This window comes from Sphaeramia orbicularis, chromosome 13, assembly GCF_902148855.1.
Source record: "Sphaeramia orbicularis chromosome 13, fSphaOr1.1, whole genome shotgun sequence".
Lineage (NCBI taxonomy): Eukaryota > Metazoa > Chordata > Actinopteri > Kurtiformes > Apogonidae > Sphaeramia > Sphaeramia orbicularis.
The window spans coordinates 28,191,641-28,206,043 of record NC_043969.1 but is presented as its reverse complement, the minus strand read 5'-3'; the positions used below and the strand labels follow the sequence as shown (position 1 = coordinate 28,206,043).

Below are 14,403 nucleotides of genomic sequence, written 5' to 3'. Positions count from 1 at the left end.
GAGAAAAAGCTGCTAGACCAGATAAAGAGTTGTATTATGGGCAAACAACAGTTGTATGCTCTGTTTTTAAATGAGAGGGCATTTTGTACTATGTGTACACAGAGACAGTAACATCTGTCACTGTCAGCTTCCTAAGAAGTGATAAGCGTGTGTATGAAAGGGGAGAGCAAGGAATTCCGGTTCAACAAGGAAATCTAACACACTCACTGAGACAGTGAAAAATAGCCTCTAGACAAATACTAGCACACTTCATGAGGACAGATGTGTTGTTTTGTCGTACCATACACACCTAAAATATACTACTAACTAATACAATGGAAACATATCAAAGTTCTTCTCTTTCATGTTTTTGCTAGGGATGCATTGAATGTAATGGTCTTGGTCAATTCCATTTTCAGATGCTAGTCTACTGATTCCCATTTTCTTCTAAAAACTGTAATGGAAAGTACACACAAACTATTTTAAACTTTTCTTTGATAAAAAAAACCATCAGCTATATCTTCACATCCAAACACTGAATATTAACCCAATAATTTCTGTACCAGGTAAAAGGACCTTCTCTCGCTTAAAATAAGATTATTCCAAACATTTTTTTTTTGCACAAATAATATCCAACTTAATGAATTGTGATGTGTCCCACTTCAACTCATCATTTCTTAGTCAACATCATAGCAGTAGCAGATGAACGATTACTCATGGCTCAGTTTAGCAGCCTGATGTAACTACCGCAGAGTCGTTAAGTCACCTCTTCAAATTCTGCTCTTGTTCACTCATGACAAACTTACAAAGTGAAAATATTGGCAAATGCACAGCTGTGACATTTCTGTTCACATGCTGAACTGCTGAACCACTGTGGAACTTGTGTGCGCTAGCAAACATTTTCTTACTTGACTGCAATTGGTAAAGTAACACTTTGTTTGTGTAACTACCCAGCAGGGCTCTAACATAAATATATACTTCTTTTTCACACAGACAAATAAAAAAAGTGTGTGTGTAGACACCCAGGGAATCAGAATAAGTGTATAAACAACAACTACATCCAAGATGATTATATCAGCTGGTATCACTATTTCACAGGCAACCTAGCATCAGCATGTATTATTATTGGCTGGGGGAAAACACCACTCCAACTAAGAAATGAATTTCATTACACAATTGATGTCAGTCTACAGTGTTTACAAAACTGCACCTGAGTTGGCAGAGCAGCTGTGAGGCATCCAAGATGATGCTGATGCCCAGATATAGCCTAGCTGGCAGAATGGAGGACTCCTCCAGTCAAGTATCATACTGCTGTATGTTGTATTTGTAATATCAAGATTGCTAAATGTTCAAGTAAATGCAAAGTAATCATTTCTCAATAATATGAAGAGTTTTAGTTGGACAATATGCAGAATTTACACAATACAATATCTACGAACAGTTAAGCCTTGGCCTTGATTTTCTTGACTTTTTAGCTTAAATTACATTAAATGTTTCCAATGAGGCTAAAATTCATAAAAAAAACAACAAATTTATTCACTATAAGTGTGCCACTTGGTTGTCACTCAACAGTGTCATATCCACTACATGACGCATATATTAAACAAAAGTAGTGGATCTGCTATGTGCCTCAGCTGACATCTTTTGCTATTTGCAATTGAGAGATGTCTGGATTAAAAAAGGGCATACAGTTTAAGTTGGTTTAACTGTCAATAATGATACCATTAATATTACAAAAAAGATGTTAACAAGGAAGAACTTTCAGAATAACATAAAATATTGAAAAATCTTCTTTTTAAATCTTAAAGATAACCAGACACTAATTGACAATAGAAAAGCAATAAACTGTTAAAAGCTGCTGTTCAAGTATTATCTTTATCAGATGTCTTCTCCGAGACTTTTATGTTCTTTCCTCTATTGGCATCAAATACACTATTCAGGTTATTGTGCAAACTGAACCAACTTAAAAGGTTTTCAAAGCCCTAGTCCATTCTCTACACTGAAAGCTTTGCTTATCAGTTTGTAACTTGGTCTGCAGCCATAGCACACAACATTTCATGGGTCACGGAGCCACTAATAACCTGGTGCCAAGTAGGCCTTGGGTCTGATGACAGAGGATGGTGCTGCACGTAGACCAAAGTTTGAGTCATTAATGAAAAAGATTTGCTGGCATTACTGGAAATAGACTTTAAATTATTTACATAACATAAAGTTACATATATAATTTCACTTGCTGAGGTTAGAGTAAACAAACATCTTGCATCTTGAATTAACAAAAACAATCTCTCTGCATTTCAGTTTGTTTAAAGCAGGTGATAAGTCTGAGAAAATGGCACTTACTATGTAGGAGCCAATGCTTTTGTGATGATATGCATTGCTGATATGAGTTGCAACAAAAGAGTAAGTGAGAAAGAGAGAAACAGGAGGAGAAGCAGAAGGAGTGGGTGAAGCAACACTGGCTGTTGGGAAGTTCAGGAATCTCAGGATATGATGTAGTATTTGCCCAGGCCTGAAGGAAAGAACAAGCACCCCTCAAGTCTGGACAGGGAGACGACACAGCAAAAGGACTGTGTTCTACACTAAACAAATTTATATTCACATATGACTTCCCTTATGTTGTCCAGAGGACATTAATACCATTAAGCTGTAAAGTACAATTACAACAATAGTTCAAATAACTGCTGTTTGTAAACAACTTTCTTTAAACCTTGTGTGCTAGGTGAAACCCTTGTCAGACGACCACAATTCTTTGGAAATGAGAGTGGCAAGAAATAGACACGTAACACCTCAGCTGGCTACCATTGTTTCTCTGAGTTTTTTTCCTCCTGAACCTTAGGAGTTTACATAAAATACAGTTTTCTAAGGCCCATGAAGAAATCTCAATACAATGGCTTATTTGGTAAAGGTAATTTATGAAAAAATGTTGTTTTCTAAGCATTTAAAACAAGCTCTTTCCTGCACTGTTGTTCTACAGCAGTAATTCACACTGTGCATGAAGCTCCAGGCTCTATATCAGACCCACAACACTGTTATGTTCCTGTCAGATGACATTAGACAGAGACCCAGAGAACCTGACACTAGATCTGGAGATAAAGGATCATGGATCCATTGTGTCACGCTGCTTGCTCCTAATGAAGCACCAAGAGCCTTGGGGTGGAGATACATTTCATTTTGTAGACTTTGCCTCTAGTGCACACACACTCAGCAGAAACCTGACAATAGAACAGATATCCAGGTGAATGCATTAATTCGGACAGTTACACACTAATGCAGCGATTTACAAACATAACATGATTTTAACACACAGTTTTTGTTTTGACATACAGGCAAAACAGCACAAGCACCTTAAAAACAACAGAGGAAACATCTGCTTAATAGTTTAGCTCTACTGGATGGTACTGAATTGGGTTAAACTATTTAAGTGAATATTTCATTTGTTTAAGTTTATACTTAGAAGAGATTACAGCCCACAAAGACACAATAAAGTTGTATTTATATTTAGGTATTTCAGAAAATGCAGTTTAAATTGATAAATTTGTCTGAAGCATTGGACTGTGTGATTATCTTTGCCTCCATTAAGATACAGAGGAATCTAAATCATGTGACTAACTTCAGCCCTAACAACTGACTGTCTAACTCTGTATCAGAGGGCATGCTTAGCTGAGCCATTGAAACTTAAATAAACTATGTGATAAGTGTACTGAGATAAATAATCAGGTACCATACAACAGTCATCTAGATAATCAAAGTATTCTCACTGCTCTAGCTATATTTCATAAGATCCTACAAATCTTGACAAACTGGTCTGGACTTTACCCCTTAGTGTTTAGCTACAGATATTTTATGTCCAATTTACTATCAGATTGGAAGTGTGGTATGCACAGTCACTGTAACCAGATACAAAAGCACAGAAAAAAAGGTTAAGTGACAATCAGCCTATAAACATGTCAGTTAGGTTAAATTGTTAAAATATTATGTAGCTATGTTATTTCTGTCTGGACAAATATAGGACATTTTCATGTTTCATACTGTCTGTTTGACCATCTGTAGGTGTATTAATAGCCAAAATTTTATATTCTGCTTACTGTGACTCAGTATTGTTTATGCATATTAATCTTGCGGCCATTGTCTGCTTTTCTCTACTGCCCCTCCCCCATCACTGACCCTTGCCTTGAACTGACCTATCTTTTCAGAAAGTAAGACTGGAAGGCAGACGGTATTTTGCATGTTGTCAAGCTGCCACCAAACACAGCACCAAAACGAACATCAGATAAATACCATGACTCTCGATCTGTCCACACCAGATGAACAAGCAAGTGAGTCATGCTGACATCATACGCAACCTGCACGTTCCTCAAAATAACAAGTAAACATAAAGTTATACTAAAGTAGCACTGTATTCCTGAGTATTATTGGAAAATGGAATGTGTTTTTAATATTTATCATGCGCTTTTTGTTTTACTGGTACTGTGAATGTGATTTAATTAAAAAAGTTAATTCTGAGCATAACTGAATGATGTTGCATGTATCTAAAATTTGCATATTACAAATTAAATGAAAAAAAGAAAAAAGTTACTCCTCAAACCATTGAGACTTTGAAGATCAAGAGCAATCAGCACAAAGGCTATGCCACATCCTGTATGAACTTACAGCAGCAATGTTTTTACTTCACAAACAGCAGTCTGCTGTGATAAAAACGGCACACCTCAAGGAGTGGTGGGATCCATATAGAATGTGCAATAAGGGCCTGTGGCTATATTTAGATACAGGTGCAGCTGATGATGGAAACTCCCACAGCTGGGATTCAGTTGAGTATCAAGAGTAAGAAATAAAGTTGTGTTTGAAAGCGCTGTTGAGGGTTTGTAGGTGCTGCCTAAACGGACTTCAATGTGACGTTACAAGACATGATGAGCTTTGACAATAAGTACAAAAGAACATTCCTCTCAAAGACTGGCGCACCCATTATGACTCTGTTAACATCCTTCAACCAGTCGTGTGTTCTCACCAACCACACGTGGAACATGAAGCATGACAGGACATATTTAAACCCAATTTGGGTAGAGTGATTCCCTAAATACTGAGTGTGTGAAGAATATTCACTGTCTGATCAGTGTTGTGAGTCCTATGAGAATAAATAATGGAAAACCATGTTGATCTAACATGTTCATGCAGGCACTACAGGCAAGAAGAATAAATAGAATCTCATTTACACATACAGTCATGCAGAAACACATTTAATATTACCATGTCTCCAGGGGTCTTTGGGCTCTACTGCTCCAGACACAATATCCTCATCTGATGGAAACGTCACCCTTTTCCCACTTGGTTTGTGTTTATCTTCTTCTTCCTCCACTGTGGGGTACAGCCCTGCCCGCTCTATGGCAGGAGCTTCTGTGTTACTCTTCTGGTTTGCATCTGACTTAATCTCTGCCGTGGTACCCGCTGAGACCTCATGTGTCATGCGGTCTGAGTCTAAGGTATTATCTGACAATGATTTGTCAGTTGTTGATTCAGTTTCCAACACACCACTTTCATCGAGACTGAGATCCACACCAATGTCCATGTCTGCACCATCATCGCTATCTCTGGTGGCAAACTTTGAAAGATCACTGTCCTTATCTTCTTTCATTTTCTCCACCCCAATATTGTCCTTATGCTGCTCATTATTAGAGAAAATCAAGTCAGTGGGATTTGCTAAAGCAGGGGTGTCTTGGGCACTACTCTTTCTATTTCCATTGACCTCATCAATCTCCAGTGTGTCTTGTGCCTTGTGGTTATCCTCCTCAGCCCCCTGAAGGTTGACGGTGAGCTGAGGCATCAGGTACGTTTCAGAGGCCTCTGTAGGAACAATAGTTTGTTTTTCTGTGTTACTGTCCATCATCAGTTCTGAGATCCGGGGAATGACCCCATCTGTGTTGTTGGTAGTGTTGTGATCACCATCCACACTGCTTTTTGTCTTGACATTGCACAAATCTAGACACTGCTCTTCGATATTCATGTTTTCATTTCCAGTGAAACTGAGTCTTTTACTGTGCCAGACAGCCTGGATATAAAGTTAAACAGTAACTAGGAACCAACTGGCATGAAAACGCTTATCTCCTTCCTCTGTCTCACTACAATGCTCTGAGATGTGCAGCTATCCTACTCCTGATTAATTCAAGTGCTATCAGCAAATTATACCAAGATTTTGACTAACGTACTGTTTTAATGGATAATGTGATCATAGTCACTACTACACTGGCCTACAACACCGGTTATTCTCCCTCAATGCTGAAATAGAGACATAATTGCAGTGCATTTTAGCACAAATCTTAAAACACATATATCAGTGTGAAAGAGATAGTTTTATATTTGTCAACTTTTCTCGGCTATCAGTGAAGCAGCCACAGATAATAAGTTGCCACCTATTAATTTGTGCCAGCCGTGTCCTATTGCTCCAAAAGGGAACAAATGAAAGGCTTCCTGGTCGTCAGCACATTTCCAGCACTATTTACGAGACCAGGACAGTCAATTTAAAATGAACAGGTCACTCAGGGTGCCTCCATTACGCTAGCAAAGTGAGCTTACAGCCCGAGACTAAACCAGTTCATTTGCATGAATTAAGGGAGCTAACGTTAGCTAGCTTGCTAAAGTTGTTGCCCAACAATGATATCCAGGCCTGTGTGCAGTCGCATGCCCCCTTCTTTGCGTGAATCTGTCTGTTTCCCAGCGTTAAAGTCCATTCTTCTGTGTCAAGAAAATATTTTCCGACCGTAGCTCTTGTCTCACCCTCTGTCGTGCAGCAAGTCGATTCGCATCACAACCCTCGACCAGCGGCAGCGAGAAAAAAAACAGGCGTCACACTCCGAGAAATGAGCATGTTTCAGTGGCTAACGTTAGCGACAGGGATGCTTGTCCTGATTACACCTGCCGGTGCTGACGGTGCGAATTGTTAAATAAAGGAAATTCAGGCGGTGCCGGTCTCGCAGGTATCTCACTATCCGGGAAAAGTACGTTGGACCTGTTTTTGTCAGGGTTACCATTCGCTAGCTTGTTGAAGTCCAACAACTGTTTGTTGTTCACACGTCTTACGTCAGCACGTCGTTACCCACGGGGGTACGTTCAGCAGACGCAATGTTACATAGAGTTGCACAAAGAAGAGGCAACATTTTCTTAAAGCCAAGAGAAAACATACTATTTCAGCAGTTTACTCTAATATAGGCTATAACTGGACAAATTCCGCTAGACTTTTGCCAGACTGCTATGTAAATACTGTACTGTTTCTTTTCACCATGACATATGTCAGAGGTATTTATCAAACTATGGAAAAGCAACTTTTATTAAAGCAACATCTGTTGAGAAAGACTGACACCACTTCCATCATGATCACTAATGAAGTCTTTGGTCTGTGTTCAATTCAGGTAAACATTTCAGAAATTTTCAAACTTTATGGGTCAGGTCACATGAACTGAGTGACATTTTGGTGTTTAAAAAAAAAAAAAAAAAATTACACAATCGACCTGTCTGGTAGAAAATAAAGGTGTTCACTTGCAAGGAAAACATCTGTGGTACAAATAGGCATTTCCTTTCTCTCCATCCAAATCTGCACATGGCTCCTACTAACACAGCTGGTCACAGGTAGTCCAGTCTAGGGGACAGAATGTCTGACACCTTATGCCATCCACTGAATATTGACATATCCCTGAAACCAAGCTCCCCAGTAATACAGACAAGCATACTTAAAACAAGAACTTTATTATAAAATTATGTAATGCAACATGGATATCTAGAACTCCTGAGACTGAACATCTTTGGCAGTGCTGTCATCTCTGGACATCTTTGTCTTCTTGGGGAGTAGGATGGCCTGAATATTTGGAATAACACCACCCTCTGAGAACGTGACCCCTGACAGCAGCTTGTTAAGCTCTTCATCATTCCTCACGGCCAAAAGGATGTGACGAGGAGCAATTCGTAGCTTCTTGTTGTCTCGGCTGGCATTTCCTGCCAGTTCCAGGATTTCAGCACAAAGGTACTCCAGGACAGCTGCGAGGTAAACTGCAGCACCAGTGCCAACTCTCTCTGAATAATTGCCTCTCCTGAGCAGCCTATGGATGCGGCCGACAGGGAACGTAAGCTCTGCTCTGGAAGATTTGGACACAGCAGATTTAGGCTTGGGTGTAGCCTTCTTTCCACGGCCAGACATCTTTGTTCTGTATGAAGAGAGATAAACTTAGGATATATTTTTGTTTAAATATTAAACTGCAGAAATACATCTTAAGAAAAAGCAGTTAAGGAGGCATTTTTACAAGGCCTGCAGGTTTTAAGAGGATTTTTTCTGGTACAGCAGAAGATAAAGTATTAAAGTTGGCATTTTAAGGCACAATTTACAATATTAAAATAATCACTTTTCTGACCGTAACCACACTAAATTGAGTTTAAACTCACCAGATTTGCTTAGTCCAAGTTAAGATCTCAGCTGCATGCAGATGCATGACGACTGCTTTTATACACAATGCAGGTAGTAATTGGCTGATGGATGACACCTGGCTACTCTGCTCCACTGTCCTATCAACAAGCTCTAAGAAATAACACTGCAAATGGTCACTTTTATTTCATCCATCCTTATCTGTCATTCTATTCTGCTAATGCACAAGCATTTATGATGAGATCTCACACAAAGTTGCCCAAAAACATAGCTTACAACTTTGGGCTCTTTCCTTTTAATCATTTGAGTGTCTGTAGATGATGATACCGTTGTATGTGTGTATGGTATGAATGTTATTAAATAAAAATGTTCTGTATTTGAATGTTTATTTACCTCACCAATCAGCTTTATTCAACAAGATGATTACCTTGTTTTCTTACTTTGTTTTTGGATGTCCATTTATTGAAATGGTGAAAAAATATTGAAAAAAAAAAAAAAAAAATCACATTTAGCTGGAACACAAGAGAGGACAATTTACACACAATTTATCACATTATGGTGCCACAATTAAGTATGCTTTTCCTGGCACTTTTTGAAGCTTTTCTTTTGAAGAATAATTTTTCCCCCAGATTTACTATATTCCCCTCAGCCACATATTGGACACTGGTTGCCATTTGAATTTCTAAAACTTTAGCCATTTTTGTAGCTTTTATAGAGTGATTTGTTGGCGGTGAGCTTCCCTGTTCTTCATCTTTATCCTCCACAGTCCACACCAATACACCAAATAGTTCACTTACAGATGTAAAATATTTCTAACCAATGACACTGTGAGAACTGTAAGACAACTGTGAGTTTCATGACTCTTTGAACATTTTACACAGTGGGTTGGAGTGTCTTTGAATGTTTTCATGTTCTCTCGGGGCAGAGAGAAGTGCACTGACTTTGAACTTTATCAAAGCAGCATTTATTACCTTTTCTATGTCTTGATTTTAACTTTCTATTTATTTTTTCAATCATATTGTATTGAACTGCTGTGCATAAGTACAGTGCAGGTTTTCCACACTTAATGTCTGTAATGCCCATATCGAGTTGTTTCTGCCAGTATGTCCTAAAATAATCGTGCTGTTTTGCGCTGTTTAGACTTTACAGAACATGGGAAAAAAAATAACAAAATCCTTTTCATTGTGTTGTTGAGTTATTTCACCTTTTCCATGTAATGACATTTGTGTTCATGTGGACCTGTACATCACTGAAGACTGTTCAAGCTATAAAAACAAAGAGTTTTACACATGAGGGCAGACATTTGTTCCCTCTCATACTGTTTGAGTCTGACAGCAGGTGGCAGCACAGACCTCCAATTCACTGTGAACCCTGTGGCTGTATGTTTTTATTTTTTTGAAGCTAATGACACACTCTTAATGATGGAGCACTTATAAAACCACACTTAGTGGTGTCATGATCCTTCACTTTATGATTAGGTGCTTGACTGTGTCCCTCTCTCTAAGCGCCTGATGTGATTACTAACTGCTTAGGGAGGGTGATGACTCATCTCTGCTAGTGTGTACAACTCAGTATCAAGTGTTTCATTCCGGCATGCTCAGAAACATGCAGAGATAAGCAGGGACTCTCCACATTTAAAGATCTGCAATGTAGCTTAAGGAGTTACTGAAACTCTGTAAACCAAACACCGTCATTTGTTTATAAGCACCAGGTGAATCACTGACTTAACCAGGCAGTGAAGATATTTCTTGGCCTTGAAAACACTTAAAGGTCATAATAGCTTTTCCTGGAGGTCTGAGATGTATGGTCCTGGGAGTCATGTCATGTCAGCTGATATCAACAGATTCAACTCCACGGCAAGGGAATGACATCCACCTGCTAATGAAGAGAAATGAGTGCAAAGAAACGCCACGTATTAAATGCTGACTCAAAATGTTTTCAGCAAAGTTTCATAATAGATAATGTTATTGATTTAAGAAACAAATGGGTGACAAATTAAAGGAAAAACCTGAAGAGCATAGCCTCTTCTAGAATGAAAATGGCTCCATCCTTAGAACACGAAGCCTACACGCATTGTGTAAGTATGAAATGAAGTGAATCATATACTATGTCCCTCATTGTCATACGATCTCCCTAAAGACTTTGAACTGATGCATTAGACAGTGTTCTCCATCACCATCCCTAAAACATTAAATGGCGGAATATCTTTTGGAAAAACAGTGTTCATCCTTCCATTGGAGTTCACAGACATAGAGAATAAATGTCAAAGGCATATGGAAGCTGTTTTGACAGCACATGGTTTGTCTAACGCCCTTACTAAGACACTTTAGGATGGTTTATTCTTTAATTTGTCAGTTGTAAGTGTGAAAATATAAAATATGTGTGTCTGATTAGAGAATATACAAACACTGGCAGGAGAGCATGAGCATAACTGATAAAACTCAGTGTCTTCTTGCTGATAAAGACTCAATGATCAGCCAATTTTAACTCATTCTGTAATACAACTGGCACAAAATAGTGGATTAATAAGCTTTTAATGCACATAAATTCAGCAGAATGGACAATGAAGACCTCCCCAGGCTGAGCTCAAAGTAAATATTTTAACTTGAAACTTCAGGTAACCTTGGTCACATTGTTATTTCAGCATGTTTCTAAGCTTTCTCTGTTTCCTTTTGCTTTATTGCAATGATGGGTGGCTCTGACATTGCCAATTCCCTCATTGCCAAATCTGAGGGCAGCCAGCTTCGTCCTTTACACCAGTTGCCTTTTCTCCATGTACTGATGGTGAGAGATGGAGGAGAGAAAGAGAGAGCGAGACATTTTGTCTGTTCAGATTCACTTTAAAGTATGGCAAAGGGCCAATAGCAGAGCAGTGGGAAGACAAATTAAGCGGGGACCTTCCCAGCAGGTCGTCCTTGGACAGATTGGATGTGATTCTGTTCAACCTCTCAACATCCTCCTGACAAGAGGAGGACAGGACGGCACTCACTAACTGTCACAGAGCAGTTCCCAGTGCATATCTCTGCTGCCTTCATGTGAAGTGTAAAGCCAGTATGCACACTGACTTACTTTCTAACACAATTTATTTGCACTCAGCAGAGACCAGAGTGTGTGTAAGACTGCAAGCTGTAGTTTTTCATCATGTGAATTGTCATCATTGAGACAAGCAATTTGTTTTCTCACAGTCCTCTTGAGAGTCTTCGTCTGGATAAAGGCTAAAGGCCCTCTGTATTTATTAGCAACAGTAGCTAGTAACACTGAATTTTGCGGTCGTATGCCGAGTGAGGAAAGGAGATGAAAGCAAGAGCAGAGGAAGCGTCAAATGATCCAAACATACGATATAACTTAAGAGTTTGAAGGCAAAACCAGACACCAGAGCCTCTAACAAGAATTCTTTTGTATCTGTTAAATCAATACACTTTAACCAGCAAGACTCATCAATCCCTTAAATATTTCTATGCAAAACTGATTACTGAATTTACAGGTAGGCCTTTTCTTTCTTTGTATGAGCTAGACAAGTAGACAGGTAAACAGTGATAGCAGCCTGTCTTTCCTTTAACTGACATGTACAGGGAGGATTCTGCCTCTTCTCCCTGAGCAGCAATAAATCTGTAGATGTGGCTTTTAGGAGGATTGTGCTGTTACTTCAAGTTCTAGTTTTTCCCCTTTCCTCAGCTTTATGGAGATGTCTGAGGTGGACTAGAGGAGTTTGTGCCTGATCTTAGGAAGTAATTAATCTTGCACATAAAACAAACTCAAGGGTCAAAGCTTTCCTTTAAACAGGTGTGTACACTCACAAACATGCGATATGCTTACACAAGGAATGACTGGTGGTGATATTTGAGCTACTGCCAATCGTCAGAGGCAACAACCCCATTAAGGATGACCAAATCTGTTGAAATTTTTCACCTCTTACAACAGATAACAGCCTATTCATCATCAGCCACCTTTTCCCAGATGACAGTGATATTAGCTTCAGACGCTGCAGGAAAAAGGTGTTGACTACGTCTGGCCCTTCCGTAATTTGAAGTTAATAGAGAGACAATTACTGTGAGGTGTCCGCAGTAATGGAGAGTGAGTCATTGTCATCATGGACCCACTTTAATTATGAAACCTTATGGACACCTACAGCACTGCTGGGTGACATGAGGTCCCTGGACTCATGAGCCTGTCACCTCCTGAAAGCCTGTGAGGAAGCAACTGTTTTCCACTGTTTCTTGAGTTACATGGGCATGGGCTCACAATAGAACAATGAGACAAAGGACTGTAGTAGTATCTCTATGCCACAAAGGTACAAGACTGTTTATGTGACTACATGTTGTTAGCTGAATGATTGTTGTAAGAAGTCATTTCTGAATATACAAAAGTCTAGTAGCATCACACAATCTTCATGTACAAATAAGGGGATGACAGCAAAAATAGTGATAGATATCTATGCATATACTTGTCAGTTATTAGACATATGATGTTATTTAAGTTTATTTATGTTGGATGTACCCAGCATACTTCACAGTCACTATATAACAACAGAGGAGTGACAAAATGAGTAAGAATGCAAATTATAAATACAAAATACCACCACAAGGTGATCAGATTGTGATCCAGTCTTACATAACCAGACCTATCTCCACACTTCATTAGCACTATTCCACTGCTGTAGATTGGTCTGCCATCCTCCACTATTGTTCTAAAACAGGGGCGAAACTTATCTATGTTGTTCGGTTAGTTCTTGAGACTGACCACAGGATTAAAAACTGCACACAAAAATGCATGTCTTTGCCAAAATTGACTGGTTTTTTTTGCCATTTAGGGTGTAGTTACAGGCCGGAGGTTGTTGTTCTTTTATGTAGTGGAGGAGACTATAAAAGCAAAAATGCAATGATACTGAAAGGAAGGAAAATCCAATTCTGGCACTGTGCTATATAAATATTAACTCTTATTATTGTCAGGGTACTTTCCACAAGCCAGGCTAGTGTGAGTGTGCATGAATCACCAAATGCAATCAGGTTTAAACATGGGATGTAAACAGAACAGATTTGTTGATACCCCTTCATGCTGAATAACTATGAACGCTCTCAAAAGATATACTGTATTGAATGACTTAACCATTCAACATTCTTGTGTGATGTGAATTAATTTTTTCTATCAGCAGTTGCTTTGAGGTTTCTTGGGATGGAAGTGATGTAATTTCAGTGCCAATACTGTCAGTTTTGTTATCAGACTGAGCATGTACATGAAAAAGGAATGACTAAAAAACAAATGTGAACATACTACATTCCAGTGTTTTTATGTTCAACTCCTAATTCTAAAGAAGCCTTATGAATAGAATTGGATCTGGAGGCAGACCATCTTCTTGAAAATGTGGGGCAGACCTACCTTTTAAAAACTTTCGAGTAACATGAGTTATGATTTTGAGATACTGATGCAGACAAACATACATAATGTATAAATAGTGGAACATTTTGTTGATATCATCTATGTCTCACATGTTTACCATATTTCCAGTGGTTATAAGTGCATTTATATTATTAAAATCATGTACCATGTAACCAATTGTGCTTATTCATAATGACTGTAATAAACTAAGTGTTTTTTATGGGCTGAGAAAATCTTCCAAATCCTTTAGCTAAATAAACTCATGTATTAGCTAGGAAATATATTGTCACGAAGGTGAAAACAGAGCTGTTTTCTGAGCTTATGAAACAATATAAAATAAGCAGCAACTTACACATTAATGCATTAGTAAATGAACCCATGTTACAATATAATATATCATCATGATACATGTATATCTTAGTAAAACATTGCTGATGATACATATATAATATGTGTATGTTGTTACTCATAATTTTACACTGTGAAGGTTGAGTGTGTAATATTTATGGCATGTTGTGGTGAAGATGCACACTAAAACCAACTGGTGACACCTTGGAGTCATATGAGTAAGTGCAGGAAAAAGAAACGGTCTGGAGACAAACCTTAGACGGATTCCTGTCCAGATTCCAAATGGAGGCAAATGC

General features: G+C 38.6%; 2 protein-coding genes across 2 annotated transcripts in view; both read right to left on the bottom strand.

Annotated features, from left to right (window-relative positions):
• The window catches only part of ppp1r37 (protein phosphatase 1, regulatory subunit 37), a 38,508-nt gene extending 31,475 nt beyond the window's left edge, over positions 1 to 7,033 (bottom strand). Inside the window, exon 1 of the mRNA XM_030151757.1 lies at positions 5,224 to 7,033. Coding sequence (XP_030007617.1) covers positions 5,224 to 5,977 — 754 coding nt within the window. The 5' untranslated portion in view covers positions 5,978 to 7,033. The remainder of the gene's footprint in view (positions 1 to 5,223) is intronic.
• Positions 7,034 to 7,744: 711 nt separating this feature from the next.
• Positions 7,745 to 8,161, bottom strand: h2af1al (H2A histone family member 1a like). Its single transcript, XM_030151758.1, has one exon. The coding sequence runs from the start codon at positions 8,159 to 8,161 to the stop codon at positions 7,745 to 7,747; it is 417 nt and encodes a 138-aa protein (XP_030007618.1).
• Positions 8,162 to 14,403: the final 6,242 nt, after the last annotated feature.

Coding starts and splice junctions, on each gene's coding strand:
- h2af1al (XM_030151758.1), bottom strand. CDS start 8,161: ATGTCTGGCCGTGGAAAGAAGGCTACACCCAAGCCTAAATCTGCTGTG.